The sequence below is a fragment of the Danio rerio genome, chromosome 5 (genome assembly GCF_049306965.1).
Source record: "Danio rerio strain Tuebingen ecotype United States chromosome 5, GRCz12tu, whole genome shotgun sequence".
In the NCBI taxonomy this organism is placed as follows: domain Eukaryota; kingdom Metazoa; phylum Chordata; class Actinopteri; order Cypriniformes; family Danionidae; genus Danio; species Danio rerio.
Genome location: NC_133180.1, coordinates 72,253,081 through 72,276,600, shown reverse-complemented (window position 1 = coordinate 72,276,600; position 23,520 = coordinate 72,253,081). Strand labels below are relative to the sequence as shown.

The window sequence follows — 23,520 nt, the reverse complement described above, 5'->3', positions numbered from 1 at the left end:
TTTAGATTTTTTTCTAGAAATGTATGCAAATGAGTGCATATTTGAATAATCAATGCATCATAACCATATTAAACATATAACTATACTTTTTTTGACATTTGTCTTTTGCATATTAACTATACAAGTATGATGCCAAACATTTTTTGGGAAATTCTTACTCATAATTAATCAGTCAGCTGGGAAAGATGGTGAATATGAATAATTTTGTTAAAAAAAAACTAAGAAAAAAGGATTTTAAATCTTCCTTCGGTTCAACATTTTTTTTCTAGAAATATACAAATCAGAGCATATTTGATTAAATAATGCCTCATTTGCATATCAAATATAAAAAAATATATACATTTTGCAAGCTATTTTCATATTAAACACACAATCATACTTTTTTGGCAAATCATTTGCATATTAAACACAATCATATTTTTTGGCAAATCATTTGCATATTAAACACACAATCATACTTTTTGGCAAATCATTTGCATATTAAACACAATCATACTTTTTGGCAAATCATTTGCATATTAAACACACAATCATACTTTTTGGCAAATCATTTGCATATTAAACACACAATCATACTTTTTGGCAAATCATTTGCATATTAAACACAATCATACTTTTTGGTAAATCATTTGCATATTTAACACACAATCATACTTTTTTGGCAAATCATTTGCATATAAAACACAATCATACTTTTTTGGCAAATCATTTGCATATTAAACACAATCATAGTTTTTTGGCAAGTCATTTGCATATTAAACACAATTATACTTTTTTGGCAAGTGATTTGCATAATAAAAATACAATCAAACATTTTTGGGGTGAGGCAATTTTTAATATAATCATAATAATTAATCAATCAGCTGTGGAAGATGGTGAATATGATTAATTACGTCGTCAAAAAATCAAGAAAAAAAAAACGTTAAATCTTCATCCGGTGTTCAAATTTTTTTTCTGGAAATGTATACAAATGAGTGAATATTTCATTTAAAAATGCCTAATTTGCATATTAAACACACAATCATACTTTTTCTGCTAATTGTTAGTTAAATAATGTCTTATTTGCATATTGCTTAAAACATTTTTGGGCAATTGTTAATATAGTCATTATATTTAATTAATTAATCAGCTGGTGAATATGGTTAATGTGAATAATATATTTTATTATACTCTGCAGTGTCTTGATTACATTAACACAGATTAATAAAGAGTGATAAAAGAAGCACTTACAAGGGTATTTTAGACAGCTTCTCCATTAGAATAAAAATAAATATGCATGAGAATTCAAATAATTAAAAATAAACATGTGACTGAAACAGAAAAATGTCAGACTTGAACTGATCTCAGTAACACTATACTGGAGGCTTGGAAAACATTCCTCATACTTTCAGTACTTAATATTGAGAATGTAAATATTGAATATACAGTAAATATATGTTATATTGCTGAACAGGTTTAGCAAAACATTATTGCTCATTATGTGATTGCAGCCAGACTATAAAGGCAATGTGTTCAGTGCTGCTCCTGAAAACAGAAGAGATCTCAGTGCTCCAGCTTTCTTTGTCTTGTTGTGTTGTTTTCCACTCCATTGCTCTCATCATGAGTGCTGAAAGAGAAATGAAAAAAAAACCACTGATGTCTGAAAAATTAAAAAATTAAGCATAAAAAATGTAGCTAGAGTGTAAAATCTGAACACACACTTACAGTTTGCTGGTTTGTTCAGAGTACACATCATCTGCACATGAATGAATGAGTGTTAATATTCAGAGTTATATTCTAGAACTGTTCTTCATATAAAGTGAATATATTTGAGAAATATAATATAAGAGAACAGGGGCCACAAGTCTCGTTCCTGGAGGTCCAGTGCCCTGCAGGGTTTAGCTCCAACTTGCCTTAACACACCTGCCTGGGTGTTTCATGTATCCCTAGTAAGAGCTTGATTAGCTTGTTCAGGTGTGTTTGATTAGGGTTGGAGCTAAACTCTGCCGGACACCGGCCCTCCAGAAACAAGTTTGGTGACCCCTGCTTTAGAAGCTAAAGGAAATCACTTGAAATTTTAAGGAAAACTAAAAAAAAACAAACTACATAAATAATAAATAAAAAGGTAAACAAATATATTAAATTAAAACGAATAATAGACAAATCAAGTGACTACAATTTTAATAAAAATAAAAGCTAAATACAGAAATGAATAAATATTATAATAGCATAAGCGGTGGATGTAAAATAAAATACAAATGTTAAAATATTTTAATTACATGATACCTTAGCGTATAACTAAAAACTTACATATTAATATTTTATGTTCATATTTTTAAATAAATATTACTCAATTACTCAAATAAATAAAAAGTAATAAATTTATTAATATATATTTACACTACCTGACAAAAGTCTTGTCATCGATCCAAGTTGTAAGAGCAACAAATAATAACTCGAGACTTTAGTCAGGTTTGTATATATATATATATATATATATATATATATATTAAAGCTAATAATCATTTAAAAATATAAATCTAATATGAATATTTTAGCATAAGTATAAACATCATATAGAAACTTAAAGAAATCTCTAAGCAAACAATAGAGAGTTGTGTGTGACCTGCAGTAGAGCTGCTGTGTTTGGGTTTGCTGCATTTCTCCCACAAACAGATGAGCGTGACGAGCAGCAGGACTTCAGCCACGATGGCCACGAAGGGTTTGAGAGGCTCAGTGTACGACAGCACCTTCAGCTCCACCTGAGACTCGCTGGCTTTAATGTCAAACTCAGCACTGCAGATGTACTTTCCAGACTGAGCCTCGGTCAGATTCAGCACTGTCAGTTTGGTTTCATTTCCATTCAGAAGGATCTTGTACTTTAGAGGGTCCGCGGTAACATTGATGAGCTCCTGTGAACAGAGAGAGAGAGAGAATAAAAGTCAAAACTGGAATAAAAGTGGAAACATATAATTTTGCAAACAATATATAGACAATATTTCATATAAAATAAATAAATAAATATTGCTAAATTTATATCAAAATGAATTCAAGTTGAAAGGAAAGTTAAAAGAGATGTAAAATATCGTGTTAAGCTGAAATAACAAAAAGAAGGTTATGAATAATTAAATATGAATAAATGAATTATGAATCAACATTACAATATCAGAATAAAATATAAAAAATTATATAAAAATGTTTAAAAATAATAAAAAATATAAACACACACACACACACAATTTGTTAGAAAAAATATATAAATTATGATAAGATTATTCATTCTTTCAATTTTTTTCGGCTTAGTCGCTTATTTATCAGAGGTCGCCACAGCGGAATGAATTGTCAACTATTCCAGCATAAAACCTAATAAAATAACAGAAAAATGCCACAAATGACGATTAGTCCTACTATACTGCACCTTTTCGGTGTTGTTAGCCTTGTACCAGTTCCAGGTGTTTGGCATGTGTTTGAGTTTACACACCAGTACAACTGAATCTCCAATGTAGCTCACCACAGGCTTGTCCCGTTTGTCCTTCATCACAGGAACTTAAGGAAAAGAAATACACCACATTCATCATTTTAAGCAGATTGTTGACAAGTCAGGCTCATTTTACAAGTCCTATTGAGTTAAATCGACAAATATGTTGCCTGGATTACGTTTTCTTGCAGTTTTTGTTTTCACAAATCCGAATGTGGCCACTAGAGAGCGCCGTGTACATTTCTGACGATCTCAAATATTCTGTGTTGTATCAATGATTTATGCTAAGCTAAGCTAAAAGTGCCAGACCCGGAGATCAGCAAAATGGATTCAGAATATGGTAAATATGGTATAAATATGGTAAAAACTCACCTGTTTAACTATTGTAAACTTGTAAAATGCGCCTATTTCCGAAAAAAAAAACCCATCGTGTATCTTTATGATAAACATACCTTGTAAAACAAACGTCACTCGTGCATCATTTTCTCTGAAGACACACGAATAATTTCCCAGATCTCTGGCCTGTATGCTGAAACTGAAGAGGATTAAACAACTGAAAGCACTGTAATATACTGAAGTGCTCATTTCTGTGCTGTTGGGGATGTTTTCATCCACTCTGGGGTGATTTTTCAGTCTCAATTTTGGCCACAAATTAATGTGTTTCAGCAAATGGAATGATTTTTTGGTGATAAATCTTATTTTGACACATATTTTGGGAAAATGCTTTGGAAAAAAACCCTTCAACACAGCAAATTCACTACCCTTTTGTTATGTTACTGTTTTTACATTAACACCATAATCATGCTTTCTGTATTGTTAGGAATTTTCCCTGTTGTGAAGAGGTAAAATTAGCCAATTTTAGGCTTTGCAATAAAAAAAAAGTCATTATAATGGAAGTCAATGGGGCAAAAACATCCCTAAACATAACAAAAGGATAGTCAATTTGAACAATACACAAGGGTTAACACTTTTCTTCGTATTCTTTTGACATCTTTAACAGAAATCACACGTAATAATGTTCTGAAACAGGCGTCTTTCACTTACGTCTTTTTAAGGATATACTGTGCATTGTTTCTATTTATAGTTTCTTCAGAGTTTTCGATTTCTTTTCCATCTTTAGTCCAATAGCCAGTCATGTATGGAGGGTTGTTTGGTATATCGGTGAGGTTGCATAAGAGCTCAATATATTGGGGTGTCAGGATTGCAAGCTCTTCAATAATGACCTGACCTTGACCTATATGGCAAGAAACCATAAACGGCTTCATCAGCACAACAAACATCTTCATTGCAGTTATCTTTTGTCATATAAAAATGTGCCTTTTATTCATGTTGATGTCAAATGCATGCTAGTCTTGTTAAAGTACGACACCTTTGGGTGCAGCTTTCCGAGTTGTAACTACAGGATCAGACTCTGGAGAAGTTGTAGTATCTAAAAAAACAAAAACATTTTAAAATGTCATGACACAACTTCCATTCTACTAAATCAGGGGTTCTCAAACTTTTCAACCAGAGACCCCCAAAATAACAATGCCAATGACTGGCGACCCCCACTATTTTCGAAAGTGGTCACACAAACCAATAGGCCTATAAACACAAGCATATTGACAACACAAAAAGTGCAACAGTCTAAGAACTATATATATATATTTATATTTATTATTTAATATTAACCTTACCTAATGAGACTGGTGGGCACAATATTTATTTAAGTTACATCGCAAGTCTTTTCTGGGTTTAATTTTGGAGACTAATTCAGTCGTGTCTGTATTTATTTTAAATGTACATAAGTTGCGTAAAGGTGTCAGAAAGTTTATCTAGTGCCGTAAAATCAATCTGCTGCAAGTGACGCTATTGCTCTGTCGTTAATCTAATGTAAAAATCCCAGGGGTTGCAATCCAATGGGGAAAAAATGAAAGGCTGATGGCTTTTTGTTTGGATGTTGCATTTTTATGTAACTATATTTATCTTCTGTAAGTTATAGATAAACAATGGTAATTTAAAACGTTTATTCAAATCTATTAGATTTTTGGAAATAACCAAGTGACCCCCTCTCATTAATAAATAAACTAAATAAAAGGGTGAGAAATTTAATTGGGTCAAAAAATTACTACACAATTTAAGATAAAGTCACTAAAATGCCCCTGCACAATTAAACTTGACTTAAACACTATTGATTATAAGATTGAAAACGTCCAATTAGACACAACTGTGTTCAATTTATAAAAAAGTATACCAAAAGTATCACAATTTGTTTAAAAAAAATGTATTTCACATCATGGCATGCTAACATTTTATGAGTACATATTTATACTTTAAGATTTTACATTTACTAACAGCTTGCTCTTTTATAATATGGGACACGTAGTTATTACTTATTTTATTTCTACACTAGCATTCGTTAAAGCACCACGAGTCAACATGAACCAAAATAAATGATTTTGTTTTCATTTACTAATGTTTAAAAATACAAATAAATGCTGTAATATTGTGTTTATTGTTAGTAAATACATTAACTCACAATAACTTTATGCCCAATATTGTAAAGTTAACAACAAACAAAAAAAAGTTAAATTAAAACAATTATCAAGGTAAACAAAAACAATTCCAATGCAAATATACACTCACCGGCCACTTTATTAGGTACACCTTACTAGTACTGGGTTGGACCCACTTTTGCCTTCAGAACTGCCTTAATCCTTCGTGGCGTAGATTCAACAAGGTACTGGAAATATTCCTGAGATTTTGGTCCATATTGACATGATAGCATCACGCAGTTGCCGCAGATTTGTCAGCTGCACATCCATGATGTGAATCTCCGGTTCCACCACATCCCAAGGGTACTCTAATGGATTGTGCTCTGGTGACTGTGGAGGCCATTTGAGTACAGTGAAGTCATTGTCATGGTCAAGAAACCCGTCTGAGATGATTTGAGCTTCATGACATGGTGCATTATCCTGCTGGAAGTAGCCATCAGAAGATGGGTGCACTGTAGTCTTAAAGGGATGGACATGATCAGCAACAATACTCAGGTAGGCTGTGGTGTTGACTCGATGCTCAGTTGGTACAAATAGGCCAAAAGTGTGCCAAGAAAATATCCCCCACACCATTACACCACCACCACCAGCCTGAACCGTTGATACAAGGCAGGATGGATTCATGCTGTTGATGCCAAATTCTGACCCTACCATCCGAATGTGGCAGCAGAAATCGAGACTCATCAGACCAGGCAACATTTCTCCAATCTTCTATCGTCCAATTTTGGTTGTTTCCTGTTCTTAGCTGACAGGAGTGGCACCCGGTGTGGTCTTCTGCTGCTGTAGCCCATCTGCCTCAAGGTTGGACGTGTTGTGTGTTCAGAGATGCTCTTCTGCAGACCTCTGTTGCAACAAGTGATTGAGTTATTGTAGCTTTTTTTATGAGCTGGGACCAGTCTGGCCATTCTCCTCTGACCTCTGGCATCAACAAGGCATTTGCGCCCACAGAACTGGCACTCACTGTATATTTCCTCTTTTTCAGACCATTCTCTGTAAACCCTAGAGATGGTTGTGCTTGAAAATCCCAGTAGATTGGCACCATGGCACGTTCCAAGTCACTTAAATCAACTTTCTTCCCCATTCTGATGCTTGGTTTGAACTGCAGCAGATCATCTTGACCATGTCTACATGCATAAATGCATTGAGTTGCTGGCATGTGATTGGCTGATTAAAAATTTGCGTTAACAAGCAGTTGGACAAATGTACCTAATAATGTGGCCGGTGAGTGTACATCCATAATGGAAACTTTCTGACTCGGCAGCTATCTTAGTCAAGGTTAAATAAAATTTTCATAACAACCAAGCGGCACCATATTGTAAAATAATGAAAAACATTCAGGAACTGAACAATTACTTCAGTAACAGAGAAAAAAAACAACAACAGGCAAGAGGACTTGCATGCGATTAACTGATAACAAGGTCATAGTATAATGTCATGTAATATCATGCAGGCAGCACACTGAAAAGTGTTTTTGTTGCTTTTATTATTTAGCACACATTCATTATTTGAAAGGCAGCTGTACTTTTTTTATATTATTGCAATCCGTAACATAATCCATCATAAAATGTCATGCATGTAGCACACTAAAAAGTGAAGATGCGTTTACCTGCGTGGATCCCCTGACAGAAGAGCAGCAGCAGGACAGTTTTAGCCATGTATTTCGCCATGTCTGCCTGCAGTGTTGTACTGGAGGACTGAGGTGAAGCAGGTCCACAGGGACAGCCTCTCCTCACTGCAGCCATGGTGACTTAGCAGGACTGGTGTTCGCTTTCAGCTCCTCCTGCTTTAAATTAATCATGAGCGTCAGAGGAGAAACAGCCCTGCCTGATCAGATGACTGGAGGCCTGCAGACGCTGTTTAGATGTGATAACTCAAGGCAACCCACTGCAGGATAATAGAGTAAAACAAGTACAGTAACTAAAGCAACACTCTATTTTATGGTGAAATAGTCAAATTTTCCCCCAACAGTTGAGATTTTAGCATTTTTAAAAATATATTAATCTCTGGGTCTGTTGGAAGCACTTTTAGCTTAGCTTAGCATAGATCATTGAATCGGATTAGACCGTTAGCATCTCACAAAAAAAAAAAAACTACAACAAAAAAAACAAAAGAGTTTTGATAATTTTCCTATTTAAAGCTGGACGCTTCTACAAAGACATGGATATGGATAGGAAATATACTATGTATAGAGACAACTTAATAATAATAATAATAATGCTAATAGTAATAATATAAAATCTATTAATATTACAGTTATAAAGTAATATTAATTATTTTATAATAAAACAACTTAATAATATTTTTATAAAATAGTATTATAAAATTAATAATAGTTTATGAATTAATAAAATTATTAATTAATGTTAATATTATATACAATTAATAATAAAAATGTATATTAATAGGAATATGCAATTAATAAATATTGCAGTTATAAAGTAATATTAATTATTTTATAATAAAACAACTTAATAATATTTTTATAAAATATTATTATAAAATTAATAATAATTTATGAATTAATAAAATTATGAATTAATGTTAATATTATATACAGTTAATATTAAAAATTTATATTAATAGGAATATGCAATTAATAAATATTGCATTTATTAAGTAATATTAATTCATTACATAATAAAAATATTTGTACTTAATAAAACTATTTTTAACTAAAGTATTAAGTTTTTAATGTATGACTGTAGAGATAACTTAATAAAAAATATGAATAATAATAATTATTATATACAATGCAATACAGTATTATGGTTATTGTTGTCATTATTATTTACCAATCATTAATTGTTTCAAAGACAACTGCAATTTATAATATTACTGCAATCCATAACAGATATATACACATTTTTCCTAACAATTGCTTAAATAAATTTTCACATTTTCTGAGCAAGGTGAAAGTGCTTTTTTTTTGAGTGGAAATAGATAAAAACAACAACAATAATAATAATTGTTCTGCCCTCACTCCGGCATCTCTCTTCCCAAAGTTAGACAGACAGATCAACTCTTTCCAATACGTGAGATTGTGGGAGAATGCTGCTTCATTCCATGCCACATTGAGTATGTTGAAACCGAGTGAAACTATGTAAAAAGATGTACATAAAACCTGCTAGTTATCTATGTACACAAAAATAATATCTGAGATAGAATATAAATACAAACAGATAAACTTACAGACAATGCTTCTACAGATGATCACAGGATGAGTGGATTGTAAGTGTCTTCTTGTAAGGTGTTCTTTTTTTAAATGAGGCAATTAACTGATTCTAACTGTTAGAATGTTTCTATAGCAACAACAATTTATTAGAAGCTAAATGACTAGGCATTAACTTATGGATTCTGAATACTACCAATCAAAGAGCTTAGAATGACCAAGAGGGGACACTCTTGTGCAGGGGTTCTCAAAGTGGGGGTCGGGACCCCTCGAGGGGTCGCGGGACAATGAAGGAGGGTCGCCTGGTGATTTAAAAAAATCTATCTATTATTATTGAATCATATAAGAATGATTATATTTTATCCATAACCTACTTAAGAGAAAAATATAGTCGTTTATAATTACTATATAGTTACTATAGTAGCTTATGGTTACTAGTTCTATTGGATTGCGACCCCAGTGGTAATTACATTATATTAAAGACACAGCAATAGCGTCAGATGCAGCAGATTGATTTTATAACACCAGGTTAAAGTTTCTGGCCCATTTACAGCACTGACATTAAACGAAGAATATCCCTGGGTGTTTTGGTGTGTGTGTGACATTGCATCCCTGCTGAAAAATCCAGCGTAAACCAGTGTAGGCTGGTTGGCTGGTTTTAGCTGGTTGACCAAGCTGGTTTTAGAGGGGTTTTGGCCATTTCCAGGCTGATTTCCAGCCATTTCTAGCCTGGTCTTAGCTGGTAAGGCTGGAAAATGACCAGCTAAATCCAGCTAAAACCAGCTTGACCAGCCTGGTTTAAGCTGGACATAGCTGGTTTTGGCTGGACTCTCAGCTTGGCTAGGCTGGTCGAGCTGGTTTTAGCTGGTCATCTCCCAGCCTGACCAGCTAAGACTAGCCTGTAAATGGCCAAAACCCTTCTAAAACCAGGCTGGTCGACCAGCTAAAACCAGCCAACCAGCCTAGGCTGGTTTAAGCTGGATTTTTCTGTAGGGATGCAAGGTTTCTGTATTCATAACCAGGATATTGGGGGTCGCGAGTCACTGGCATCGTCATATTAGGGGTCGCAGGCTGGAAAGTTTGGGAACCTCTGCTCTAGTGTAATTTGGGAAACAACCACTAGAGGGCGCGACGGCCATTTTGGAATAAAAACTCCAACAGCATGTTATAAGTCTGTAAAATAAACTATTAAAAGTGCTGATGATTATGATAACAAATGTTGTATTGTCATCTTTCAGGTTGTATCTCAGCTTTAATGTGCTTTTTAAATAAATTAATAAAAAACAACGCAGCTGCTTGCCATCGCGACAGTAATGAGATCCAATGGACGGCCGATCACTTTCACTCCAAAATGGCGGAATCCCGGGCTGTTGCTGGGCGCTGCTGTTGCAATCGAACGTTCTATTGAGTGTCACATAATAGATAACAATAATACATAATAATAATAATAATACAATTGATGCATTACAGTTGTTTTATGGTTATTGTTGTCATTATATGTGGTTTTTGAGTGGAAATATTTAAATCCGCAATTATACGAATATTTTTAATTTTTATTTATTTAACAATAATTAACAATTGCAGATTCATATCATTACTATCGTTAATAGTTGAACAATGTTTTCATCCTGCACTGCAATGGGGAAGGCCCAACGGTGTACCTGATTAATACATCTATTTTCTGCCGGTGGCCACAGAGCTGCGTTTGGCCGAACGCTGTTCCTCTTTTTTTGGCCCAGGTCACTGTCAGGATGTTCTTGGTGATGCAACCTGTCCTCTACATGCAGAGCCGTCGCTCAGAAAAGCCTCTCAGTGGATTTACTCCCACTGACCAATCCTGAAGCCAGAATAAGGCTTGATTCAGGGAGAAAAAAAAGAGAGTAGCGTGTCTTTCTCTAGCAAAGATCACGGCTTCACATTCATTGTGATCAGCCGGCTGAAGAAACGGGAACAGCTAATCAAAAATGTCTCATGATGGGATGTCCAGAGAGGAGTATGAGGAGTACCAGAAGCAGATGGTGGAGGAAAAGTAAGTGTACGGCTCTTGTCAAAACACACTTTTTTCCCATAATGCTTTAAACAGCAATAGCAGGCAACAAACACATGTAAAGTGGTCATGATCAGCATTTTTAGGCTTTTATTGTTCGGTTCTCAGAGTTACTCTTACTATATAATATTTGAAAGATTTTGTACATCAAAAATATCATAGTTGTTTTGCTATTTGAATTAGTTTTGTGGCAGATTTACTTTTAAGTTTTGCATATGTAAAGTTTTCTATATTTAAAGTCGACACGAAATCAAAATATACTCTTCTTATTTTATAAATGTGTATCAGTGTTTGTTATAAATGGTGTATCTGTGCACTTCATTATTTTGTAAAAACTAATATGCCCTCATAATCTTTAACCAAATACCACAACCTTCCCTCCCCCCTTTAATTGACTTTGCTTTACTTCTGTTGGCGGGACAATCAATCCTTTGGGGCGTGGCTATCAGTCCTTTGAGGCGGGGCTATCAGGGTAGAACTATCAGTCATTTAGAGCGGGACTAGAAGTCATTTAGGGTAAGGCTATTAGTCCTTTACGGCAGGGCTAGCAATCCATTAGGATGAGACTATCAGTCTTTTAGGGCAGTGGTTCTCAAAGTGGGGGTCGGGACCCCCCGAGGGGTCGTGGGGCAATGAAGGGGGCGGTCACCTGGTGATTTCCAAAAACCTATTTATTTTTATTAAACCATAAGAATTAACATATTTTATCCATAACTATACTGAAAATAAAAATAGTCGTTTATAGTTACTATATACTATATAGTTACTATAGTAGCTTATAGTTACTAGTTCTATTGGATTGTGACCCCTGGGGTAATTACATTATATTAAAGGCAGCAATAGCGTCAGATGCATTTTGATTTTTTTTTGCATTTTGATGGCACATTTAAAGCACTGACACATTTATTGGTGTGTCTGCGTCATTGCATGCAAGGTTTCTGTATTTATTTAACCACCTCAGAGGATATTGGGGGTCGCGAGTCACTGGCATTGTTATTTTGGGGGTCGCGGGCTGAAAAGTTTGGGAACCCCTGATTTAGGGCATGACTATTATAAGGCATGACATGACTGTAACCCCCATTTATTACGGCGTGGCTATGTCTTTTAAGCTGCGGTCACACTGCATTTTTCCCCCATAGACTTCCATTCATACTCAAGTGAATGCGTCAGACCGGAAACGCAAGGTCGTGCAGCAAGTTTCACACTTCGATGTGTTGGAAGCTTGGTAAACTCTGACCTTCAAAATCGCTTCACTTGACTGCGTGAAATCAGTCAAAGATCAAAACATGACCACTCTGGACAGAAATTTAAAACATGGTCCAATCGCTCGCTTTTTAAATGTCTAATCATTTTGTTTAATCCTGCCCCTTTTCGCGCCGTACGACAGAATTTTGCATGCTCAAACTCTGGTGTGACCGCAGCTTTAAGGTGGGACTACCATCCATCAGGGCGTGTCTATCAGTCCTTTATGGCATGGCTATCAGTCTTTTAAGGGGGGGGCTATCAATAAATTAGGGCGGAGCTATCGGTATATTTGGGGCGTGGTTATTAGTTCTTTAAAGTGGGACTACCATCTATTAGGGCGTGTCTATCAGTTGTTTAGGGCATGGCTATCAGTCCTTTAAGGCAGGGCTACCATCCAGAAGGGCGTGTCTATCAGTCATTTAGGGCATGGCTATCAGTCTTTTAAGGGGGGACTATCAATCAGTTAGGGCGGAGCTATCAGTATATTTGGGGCGTGGTTATCAGTTCTTTAAGGCATGACTACCATCTATTAGGGTGTGTCTATCAGTCATTTAGGGCGTGGCTATCAGTCCTTTAAGGTAGGACTATCATCCATTGGGGCGTCTATCAATAATTTAGGGCGTGTTTATCAGTCCTTTAAGGCGGAGCTATTAATTAATTTAGGCGGAGCTATCAGTCATTTAGGGCGGGGATGTCAGTCATTTAGAGAGATGCTATCAGTCCTTAAGGTGGGTCTATTAATCAATTAGGGCGGAGCTATCAGTCATTAAGGGCAGGGTATCAGTCATTTAGTGCAAGCTATCAGTCATTTAGGGCGAGGCTATCAAAACATTAGGGCAGAGCTATCAGTCATTTAGGGCGAGGCTATCAGTCTTTTAAGGTGGGTCTATTAATCAATTAGGGCGGAGCTATCAGTCATTAAGGGCAGGGTATCAGTCATTTAGTGCAAGCTATCATTTAGGGCGAGGCTATTAATACATTAGGGCAGAGCTATCAGTCATTTAGGGCGAGGCTATCAGTCTTTTAAGGCGGGGCTATCAATCTATTAGGGCAGAGCTATCAGTCATTTAGAGCAAGGCTATCTGTCCATTACGGCGGAGTTATCTGTCATTTAGGGCGAGGCTATCAGTCCATTAGGGCAGAACAATAAGTAATTTAGGGGAGGCTATCAGTCCTTTAAGGCGGGACTATCAATACATTAGGGTGTGGCTATCAGTCCGTTAAGACAGGACTTTCAATCCATAAGGGCAGGGTTATCAGTCATTTAGGGTATGCTTTCAGTCATATAGGGTGAGGCTATCAGTCTATTAAGGCGAGACTATCATCTATTAGGGCGTGGCAATCAGTCCTTTAGGGTGGGACTATCCTGCATTAAGGTGGAACTATCAGTCATTTAGGGCGTGGCTATAAGTTATTTAGGGCCATGCTATCAGTCCTTTAAGGCGGTACTATCAATACATTAGGGTGTGGCTATCAGTCCTTTAAAACAGGACTTTCAACCCATAAGGGCAGGGTTATCAGTCATATAGGGCGTGGCTATCAGTAATTTAAGGCGGGACTATCAACCCATTAGGGCGGGGCTATCAGTCATTTAGGGAGGGTCTTCCTTCATTTTGTTAACAACGGGCTGGTCCTGTCTTGTTTTTCTTTTTAAAAGTACATCATTTACATACTGAACAAAGAAGTACATACTGAACAAAAAAAGTCTCAGCAACATACGGTTCACCCAGACCCAACCTACCCCTTTAAATAATTCAACTTCTATTGGAATGAAGTGAAAATGCTCACTCCACCGGTAATACTGGCAGTGGAAAGACAATCTAATCAGTACACCGAATCATACTTTACTGTTCAGTGAAAACGAGGCATAAAAGGCATTGACCTTCTTTTGTAGAGGCAGAGTTCAGACATATTATTACGTAATAAAGTACCACATTCCACAACCTGTCGTTTTGGCAGACTGACTTCAGTATAAGCTGCTCATGACCTTTTTTATATAAAAAAAGACATCATGTTTCTGTATTGCAGAATGGAGAGAGACGCCGAGTTTGCTACAAAGAAGGCCGAAAGGGCTTGTCTGAGGACTTGCTTAAGAGAAAAATATCGGATCCCGAAGGTGAGGCGGATGAAGAAATCCCTCAAAGAGTTTGTCCCTGACTGACTGTGCACAAGAATAGCATCATTAAACTGTCTGACCACGGCAAACCGTGCCAGGAGATTAAGTCATAAAATAGTAGACTAAAATAGTGCTGTCCGTAGCTTAACCACCCACGGTGATAAGCTTTACCAGCACAGCGAGGGGTTCAAATAAGAATTCACGCAGAATAAATGATTTTATATGACATATATATATATATGCATGCATTAACGCGTTAATTTTGACAGCGCTAATATATGTATATATATATATATATATTATGTATATATATATGTATATATATATGTATGTATATATATATATATATATATATATGTATATATATATATATATATATATATATATATATATATATATATATATATATATATATATATGTGTATATATATATATATATATATATATATATATATATATATATATATATATATATATATATACATATACATATATATACATACAGTTATTTTCCACCTCGCAAAGCGCAGAGGAAAGAGAAATAAATACAATAGAATAAAAATATAAAACAAACTGATTCAAGCATTTTCACCCTAAGAAAAACACTTTAGCTACAAAAATCTTTCAGTAAAGAGCAGCGAGGAATTTTCTCGTCGTTTGATTAATGATAAAACAGGCGGCAGCATTTCGCACTGTCACTTTAATGGTTTCTCTTTCACGTGTCTTTTGATTCTCAACTAGTTTGTTTATTACGCAAATGAGGGTTAATATGAATAATCACTAATCACCGCGTTTTGACACCTACTTGACCATTAAAGCGCTCATGTTAAGATTACTTTAGATGTCTGCGCTCCTCTGCTCGTCTCAGTGTGCGAATGAGACCGAATGCTGACCGCGTGCTTATGCGTGTGCGTGTGTTGCACACACACATAAGCACGCGGTCTTTCGCGCTTTTGGTATATGATGCAATAATCGTTTATCTCATGTTATGGTTTTTCATAATCGTTAGAAGCCATAATCGAAATCGGATTTTCGATTAATTGCACAGCCCTAATATATATATATATATATATATATATATATATATATATATATATATATATATATGTGTGTGTGTGTGTGTGTGTGTGTGTGTGTGTATCTAAAAGCAGCTTGTTTGTTTCTCCCAGAGTGAGCAAGATGAGATTATGCTCCAGCAGGCAGGAGATGATATTGATGTGCCAGAAGAGCTGGTGAAGATGGTGGACGGAGAGGCGCCGCAGGAAGAGGAGAATCCCTCCATCATGGCCCAGATGCAGAACCTGCAGAACATGGACGTGGGCCAGCTGAAAGAAAAGGCCCAGGCCACGCTGGTGGAGATGAAGTCCAAGGCTGAGGAGAAATGCACCGTCATGTGACTCGCAGAACAGCTCAGAGTATTCATGTACTCTATGTGAGCAGCTTCAAGGGTTAATTTGCACAAAAATGTCAGTTCTGTTATTAATTACTCACCCTAATGTCATTCCAATCCCTCGAGACCTTCGTTCATCTTCAGAACGCAAATGCAAATGTTTTAGATGAAATCCTGGAGCTCTCTCATCCTCCATAGTCAAAAAGCATATAGAGACGTTCAAAGTTTGGACAAATACACAAAAACGTTGGAAATAAAGACAAAACAAGCAACTGCCATATTGGGTCAAATATGGATAAACTACAGCTGCATCCGAAATCACCTACTACTCAGTAGCTACTGCATTTGCATTTATTTGTCGTTAGAAAAGTACATTCTATACCAGGGGTTTCAAAGTCAATTGCAGAGTTTAGTTCCAGCCCTGCTTCAACACACCTATCTGTAGGTATCAAACAAGCCTATAAAGCACTCAATTAGTTTGATTAGGTGTGTTTAATCAAGGCTGAAACTAAACTGTGGAGAGCTGCGGCTCTCCAGGAACTGGCTTTGACACCTATGTTCTGTACAGTATGAATGATCATGTGACCTACCCGCATCACTTCACGTCACTTCACTCCCATACGCTTATTTCACGCGGGCGCCATTTTAAAGAACCAAAGCGAGGCTGCGGTGGGAAGAAACCCGGAAGTATAGGACCAGCACTGTAAACATTGCAGTAACATGCCGTGTACTATAAACCTCCAGCTGTTGCCGAGATTTTACAATGCAGAAATGATGTAACCATCACTTAAATATCATTCATTAAGTTTATTTTAAACAAGTAAAAGCAGTTTAGCATCAAACAACATCACAATCTCAGTGATGCGCTTAAGTGTCCTCCTGGGCTTCAGTTCATGGCACCAGTTAAACACCGTGAGGACGCTTTCCTGCTTCAGCCTATGTAACCCGGTGAGTGATAAAACACTGGAGTCCTCTACAGCACATCCTCGTGTTGTCTGTAATAGTGTTTTCCCGGTACTGAAGTTTTAAACCCGGCTATTTCCCGCTAACATGGAAGCGCTGCTGAGCGCGGATGACTGATCTTCACGGCTTCGCGCTTCAGTCTCCGTGTATCTGTGTTTGGTTTGCACTCAGCTTACCGCTCTTCACCCAGTGCAAACACACTGATACACGGAGACTGAAGCAGCCATCAAGATCAGTCGAGTCATCAAGCAGATCGCTCCTCTGTCTGTGTTGTGTGTGTGCTCGGTGAACAGCGGTGAACTCATGACCTTCTCGGCCAATCACAATAATTTTTGTTGAACACGTGAACCACAATAGCAAATCAGCGCTGTTTTAAGAAAGCCATCAACAGTGTCTTAATGTTCGTGGGATATTTATGTTTTTTTCTTTTAATTCAGTATCCTGACAAGTCTTTTATAATGAAAGAATCAGTTTATTAACTCGAGTTTGATAAATAGCATCTTAAACGTGTGTCTGGGAAAGAAAACATTAGCTAACTAATGCCATTTCCCTTAACTTAGCTGAGAACGAGCTCTGATATCCCTTATTATATTCACCATTCATTCAGAACGGACCTCCGGGTCACCCGGAAGGTGGAGAAATGATAAAATTGTGTCACTTTCTCTTCGCTGATAAGCTATATAGCCAGTAACACAACATTCCTATTTAACTCACAATGATACTTCCAGGTTTCTTACCACCGCAGCCTCGATTTCGCTTTTGAAAATGGCGGCCGCGTGAAATCAGTCTATAGATGAATTCTCTCACGATGCATCATGGGAAAGCGTAGCGTCCATCGGATGCGCACTTTAGAATCTTGCCGGAAGTAGTAGGTCATCCGAGCACTTCTCGCATACTGTTTTTTGAATTCTACAAATTCGGACATACTACTCGTCTCGCATACTGTTTTCAGCGTACTATGTAGTGGGGTTGTCACGATACTGATATTCGATACCAGTTGATACTGAAATTTTTAAAACGTTCATTTCCTGCTAACATTCGAGCGCTGTTGAGCACGTTGTTAAACAGCGATGAGTTGCCATTTTGTGTACGCGCTCAACAGACTTTCATAAAACGCTTTCAGTCATGTACTGCACATGCGCACAGACAGAAGATGCTTTTACCTGCGTCATATATGTCTGTCGTGTATTTACTTTGTCTCTTTGAAACATCGTGGCAAAACGACAATTGTCATCTGCTTCCACTGCTAAACAACAGCTCCTAGTAAACATGCCATGTGCTTTAAAGAGAGATAATATAGAGCCATACCTGTCAACCCTCTCGTTTTTCCTGGGATTCTCCTGTATTTTACAGTTCTATCCCGCTATCATCCCATATTTCCAGTGTTTCTCTGAAGGGTGGCAAAAAACATTAAAGAGGCGAGCCTTCCTGTATGCAGCCCATACCACCGAACCACCAGGGGCCGCCCCTCGCTCTTAAATGTGAGTCTGTTCTGTGCTTTCGCTTTGTTTAGGCACGAAAACACTTTGAAATAAATATAAAAATGGTGCAATTCGTCACCCCTCCTATGCAATCCTCAAAACAGTACATGGTACATGCCTGTCAACTGAAGTGCTTCATAGTGATAAATAGGCGGTGTTTCCCAAACAGATTCTGTGCACACGATTAGAAGCGGAGCGAAAGTCTGGCTTTTGGGTGCGTGTTTAAACAGACATGTACACATAATTAATAATAATAGCATCTAAAGATTTCAATCTTGGTGTGTTTTTTTTCAAACACAACTAATTTAGTCCAGAAAAAACAAACAAAAAGCGCTCTGGGGTAAGCTCAAATGTATGGTCGGTAGGGATGTAACGGTATCAGAATTTCACGGTACGGTAATACCTCGGTATGAATGTCACGGTACGGCATTTATTGAATCATTTACAGGAAAAAACAAAACTTATGAAAATACTCCAAAAAAGTGCCAAAAGTGTCAATGACATACAAATTAGCCATCTATCTGTAAGCTTTGAAACAGGAACTTCAATTTTAATAACAAAAAAATATTAAACCATGTAAAAAAATTAAGTTTCAATTTAGTATTGTTGAAAACTCATCACATTCAACATTTAATCACTCACTCACTTAGATAGAGATGGGTTTAAAGGAAAATTATCATATAAATATAATCTGGTAAAAGCTGGTATCTCTGAGTATTTACAATGTCCCCTGCAACAGAAAAAAACCTCTCATTTGGGACTGAGGTTTCTGGGACAAGAGAGATATGACTTGGCCCAGGTTGACAGCAGTGGGTAACGCTGTGCATTGTCTTTCCCCCACTTGAGAGGACAAACCATGAGTAAGATAGAGATCTCATGTCTGCATCAATCTGAACAGTGTGCTGTGTTTCTGCAGTCCCCATGACTGATTATTAGTCGTATTCCCCAACTTGCAGGCACGTGCACACATAGGGCTCAACCTGTGCAGTGCACATGCCCTTTTTAGTCTTGGATAGAAAGTTCCCTTCCAAAATGATCAAAAGTGCCCCCGCGACGCGACATACCCTCCGTCCCGCTTTACAGTACGCGCTACACAACACAGCTGATCAGAACGCGCGCGACAACACAGCTGATCAGAACGCGCGCGACAACACAGCTGATAAGAACTCGCGCGACAACACAGCTGATCAGAACGTGCGCGACAACACAGCTGATCAGAACGCGCGTGACAACACAGCTGATCAGAACGCGCGCGACAACACAGCTGATCAGAACGCGCGCGACAACACAGCTGATCAGAACGAGCGCGACAACACAGCTGATCAGAACGCGCGCGACAACACAGCTGATCAGAACGAGCGCGACAACACAGCTGATAAGAACTCGCGCGACAACACCGCTATTCAGTACGCGTGCGACAACACAGCTGATCAGAACGCGCGCGACAACACAGCTGATAAGAACTCGCGCGACCACACAGCTGATCAGAACGTGCGCAACAACACAGCTGATCAGAACGCGCGCGACAACACAGCTGATCAGAACGCGCGCGACAACACAGCTGATAAGAACTCGCGCGACAACACCGCTATTCAGTACGCGCGCGACAACACCGCTATTCAGTACGCGCGCGACAACACAGCTGATAAGAACTCGCGCGACAACACCGCTATTCAGTACGCGCGCGACAACACAGCTGATCAGAACGCGCGCGACAACACAGCTGATAAGAACTCGCGCGACCACACAGCTGATCAGAACGTGCGCAACAACACAGCTGATCAGAACGCGCGCGACAACACAGCTGATCAGAACGCGCGCGACAACACAGCTGATAAGAACTCGCGCGACAACACCGCTATTCAGTACGCGCGCGACAACACCGCTATTCAGTACGTGCGCGACAACACCGCTATTCAGTACGAAAAAATTTTTAATAAATGAAAGATTCATTTGTTGCTCTTTAATCAGAATGTGTAAGTTATACAGTGAGAAACGGCTAATGATATTTGATAGCTTGATTCTGTATCTTTATAATAGCTATTACTTTTAATAAGCTGTTTGCTAATGTATTTGCGGCTAATGTATATATTTATTTTTTCTTTTGTAAATAACAACAACAAAACATATAGCTGACCATTTAACTGTTTATTTATAATGAAACAGCTCCAATTGAGCATATTTAGTCATTTGGAGATTTATTAAAAAAATAAAATAAAAAAAAGAGGGGGGGGGGGGTGTAATCCCTTATTATGGTGGGCATATCCCTTATTTTCACATTGCAATGTTGACAGGTATGTATGGAGCATGTAAAAACTGACATTAATCTTTAATAAAGGTGTCAAAATGGACAGCATTCAAATCTTCTGCTTTACAATGTCATCCCTGTTAGCAGAATTGGTCACCTGTCTGCATCGCATGACTAAAATGCGTCATCATTTTTGAAAACCTCAGTTTTCACAGTTCACACGGCAACATCAAAACGTGTCCACTTTTGACAGCGTTTTCAAAAAGATATACCATCGTTTCCTAATATCCGAGTTGAAACAACCCAGCATTCATTTTTTAGCTTTTATTTTTATTTTTTTTATTTTTTTTTTTCAGCTGGAATTTTATGGTGTTTGTTTTTTATTTGGTTCCTCTGTTTTTGGGTCTTTTATTGTTTTGAATTGTCACTTTCTAATGGAAATGACTATGCAAGATTAATCACCAATCATGTATGTAAATGCTAAAAGATTATCATGACATGATTTATGCACTTTTTGTTTTAAAATAAAGTTAATTTTTTTCTAAAACTGAATTTTCAATTTTATGCACTGTGGACAGCGGTTTCAAAAATACTTTCATATTTAGTTATTTTTATAAATAGTTTTTGTTTCCTAAAAATGCTGTCAGAGTGTTGACAGAAGGGCAAAATGGAGAGAAAAGTATGTGTTTTTAAACAAAAATGTGTTAGCGTGAACATGACCAACAAAGGGTAAATGTTGAAACAACCCAGCATTTAATGTTAGATGAGCTGAAATGAAGTCGTGTTTGTTTTTATTGGTTTTTGGTTCTTTTATTGTTTTGATTTGTAACTTTGTAATGGAAGATTACTATGTAAGACTAATGACCAATCCTGTATGTGAATGCTGAAACACCATCATGACATATGATTCATGCGCTTTTTATTTCAAAATAAAGCTTCTTTTTTTTCTAAACCTCCATTTAAAATCTACATGAGGTTATAAAGATGTGATGGCATTTTAAACACACACTATGTCCACATTACATGACTAATACAGCTGTAGAATGTTACAGTATTTACTTCATGCTAAAATATTTAGAAGGATTTACATATATCATCCTAACCTTTTACCAGCTATTGCATTGGTTTATTTGATGGTAGTGGGTCTAACAGCATTGTTTTTTAATTACAAGTGGTTACAGCCATGTCACCCTGCAGCCCAAGACCGGTTACTCACTGAAGCTAAGCAGGGCTGAGCCTGGTCAGTACTTGGATGGGAGACCACTAGGGAACACTAGGTTGCTGTTGGAAGTGGTGTTAGTGAGGCCAGCAGGGGGCGCTCAACCTGTGGTCTGTGTGAGTCCTAATGCCCCAGTAAAAGTGAAGGGGACACTAAACTGTCAGTGAGCGCCGTCTTTCGGATGAAACATAAAACCGAGGTCCTGACTCTCTGTGGTCATTAAAAATCCCATGGCACTTCTCGTAAAAGAGCAGGGGTGTAACCCCGGTGTCCTGGCCAAAGTCCCTCTATCGGCCCTTACAATCATGGCCTCCCAATCAACCGAATTGGCTCTATCACTGTCACTTCACTCCACTAATAGCTGGCGTGTGGTGAGCGCACTGGCGCCGTTGTCCTGTGGCAGCCGTTGCATCATCCAAGTGGATGCTGCACACTGGTGGTGGTGAGGAGACCCCCCCCCCTCTCATGATTGTGAAGCGCTTTGGGTGTATGGCCATACACAATAAATGCGGTATATAAATACACATTACATTACATAAAAAGTAGCCCAATTAACAAAACGCACACACACTCATACACTAGTCAATTTAGTTTACCCAATTCACCTATACTGCATGTGTTTGGACTGTGGGGCAGGAGCACCCAGAGGAAACCCACGCCAACACGGAGAGAACATGCAAACTCCACGCAGAAGCGCCAACTGACCCAGCTGGGACTCTAACCAGCGACCTTCTAGTGGTGAGGCGGAAAAAAATGTAGGGATATGAATATTAGGGATTTAAGATTATGATGGCCGTTAAACGAGTGATAACAGTCTTGTGAAAGGGGTCAATACTCACACTCACGGATGCTTATAAAGATGCAAACTATTGATGAAGTCGTTCTGCATGTCATCAATGTCATCGGTGGTCTCGATGGGAATGCTGGGTGGGTTCGTTAGCGGTGATAATGGCATGTATTGATAAGCATGATCTGTGTTCAGCTGAAAATCTCTGTATCCTGCTTGAGCTCCATGCAGATGCTCGCAGACGTTGAGGTAGGGGTTTGCGTAGGGCTGGGGGCAGCAGGGCTCTTGGCTGTGGAAGCGGCGGTCAGACCCGGGACTGTGGCTCGGGCTGGTGGATGGGCTGTGCGGCATGTGGCACGTCACCTGACAGCTGTTCTTTCTGGTGGGACGGTACAGGTCCAGTTTGGCGGTGAGGGGTTTGCCGATGTTTACATGCATGTTCCACTGGACCAGGTCGTCCAGGGAGCTGAACTGGACTTGTAGGCATACGGTGAAAGCTAGTTCCTCCTGTAAAAATGAGAAAAGACATGAGAGATGTGGTAGTTTGAACCCTTGTGCGCTGTTGGGGATGTTTTCATCCACTCTGGGGTGATTTTGAGTCTTGATTTGGCCACATTTTCCTCTGTGTTTCAGCAAATGAAATGATTTTTGGTGACAAACTTTAATTTGACACATATTTTGGGAATTTTTTTTTTTTAAACTCAACAATAAACAATGGGCAAATTGACCATGCTTTCATTATGTTCAGGGCTGTTTTGACCCCATTGGCTTCCATTATAATGACATTTTTGATTGCAAAGCCATGACACTATTTAATCATATATCCTATTTTCCCTTTTGGGAAGAGGTCAATTTTGTCAAATT

General features: G+C 37.8%; 3 protein-coding genes across 12 annotated transcripts in view; 1 reads left to right on the top strand and 2 right to left on the bottom strand.

Moving 5' to 3' along the window:
• Positions 1-813: 813 nt before the first annotated feature.
• emb (embigin) lies at positions 814-10,423 on the bottom strand. 7 transcript variants are annotated; one of them, XM_073949647.1, is made up of 11 exons: positions 10,160-10,423; positions 9,181-9,772; positions 8,972-9,087; positions 7,598-7,774; positions 4,827-4,886; positions 4,502-4,691; positions 3,910-3,992; positions 3,398-3,525; positions 2,606-2,891; positions 1,705-1,735; positions 814-1,606 (listed from the first exon to the last, which is right to left on the bottom strand). In XM_073949647.1, exons 4-11 carry the CDS (start codon positions 7,731-7,733, stop codon positions 1,543-1,545), a joined length of 978 nt encoding a protein of 325 aa, XP_073805748.1. In that variant the 5' UTR covers positions 7,734-7,774; positions 8,972-9,087; positions 9,181-9,772; positions 10,160-10,423; the 3' UTR covers positions 814-1,542.
• Positions 10,424-10,503: 80 nt separating this feature from the next.
• On the top strand, positions 10,504-21,618 carry cplx4b (complexin 4b). Of its 3 annotated transcripts, none has more exons than XR_012406138.1 (4): positions 10,504-11,189; positions 14,481-14,568; positions 15,738-16,595; positions 17,667-21,618. XR_012406138.1 is itself a non-coding variant. In NM_001169147.2 (3 exons), exons 1-3 carry the CDS (start codon positions 11,125-11,127, stop codon positions 15,963-15,965), a joined length of 381 nt encoding a protein of 126 aa, NP_001162618.1. In that variant the 5' UTR covers positions 11,071-11,124; the 3' UTR covers positions 15,966-16,087. The 3 variants fall into 3 exon arrangements, 1 of the variants encoding a protein (NP_001162618.1); XR_012406139.1 differs by having other exon boundaries at positions 15,738-16,621; NM_001169147.2 differs by lacking the exon at positions 17,667-21,618 and having other exon boundaries at positions 11,071-11,189; positions 15,738-16,087.
• The window catches only part of malt1 (MALT paracaspase 1), a 30,055-nt gene continuing 27,064 nt past the window's right edge, over positions 20,530-23,520 (bottom strand). For both annotated transcript variants that reach the window (XM_005165612.6, XM_685317.9), the window contains one exon: positions 20,530-23,163. In XM_005165612.6, the coding sequence (XP_005165669.1) occupies positions 22,711-23,163 (453 nt within the window). In that variant the 3' untranslated portion in view covers positions 20,530-22,710. The remainder of the gene's footprint in view (positions 23,164-23,520) is intronic.

Excerpts from the sequence above, each read along its gene's own strand:
- emb (XM_073949647.1), bottom strand. The coding sequence starts at position 7,733 with ATGGCTGCAGTGAGGAGAGGCTGTCCCTGTGGACCTGCTTCACCTCAG. Across the intron at positions 3,526-3,909 it reads AGTGACGTTTGTTTTACAAG|TTCCTGTGATGAAGGACAAA; the intron begins GTATGTTTATCA and ends CTTTTCCTTAAG. Across the intron at positions 1,736-2,605 it reads ACACAGCAGCTCTACTGCAG|ATGATGTGTACTCTGAACAA; the intron begins GTCACACACAAC and ends ATTCATGTGCAG.
- cplx4b (NM_001169147.2), top strand. The coding sequence starts at position 11,125 with ATGTCTCATGATGGGATGTCCAGAGAGGAGTATGAGGAGTACCAGAAG. Across the intron at positions 11,190-14,480 it reads AAGCAGATGGTGGAGGAAAA|AATGGAGAGAGACGCCGAGT; the intron begins GTAAGTGTACGG and ends TCTGTATTGCAG. Across the intron at positions 14,569-15,737 it reads AAAAATATCGGATCCCGAAG|AGTGAGCAAGATGAGATTAT; the intron begins GTGAGGCGGATG and ends TGTTTCTCCCAG.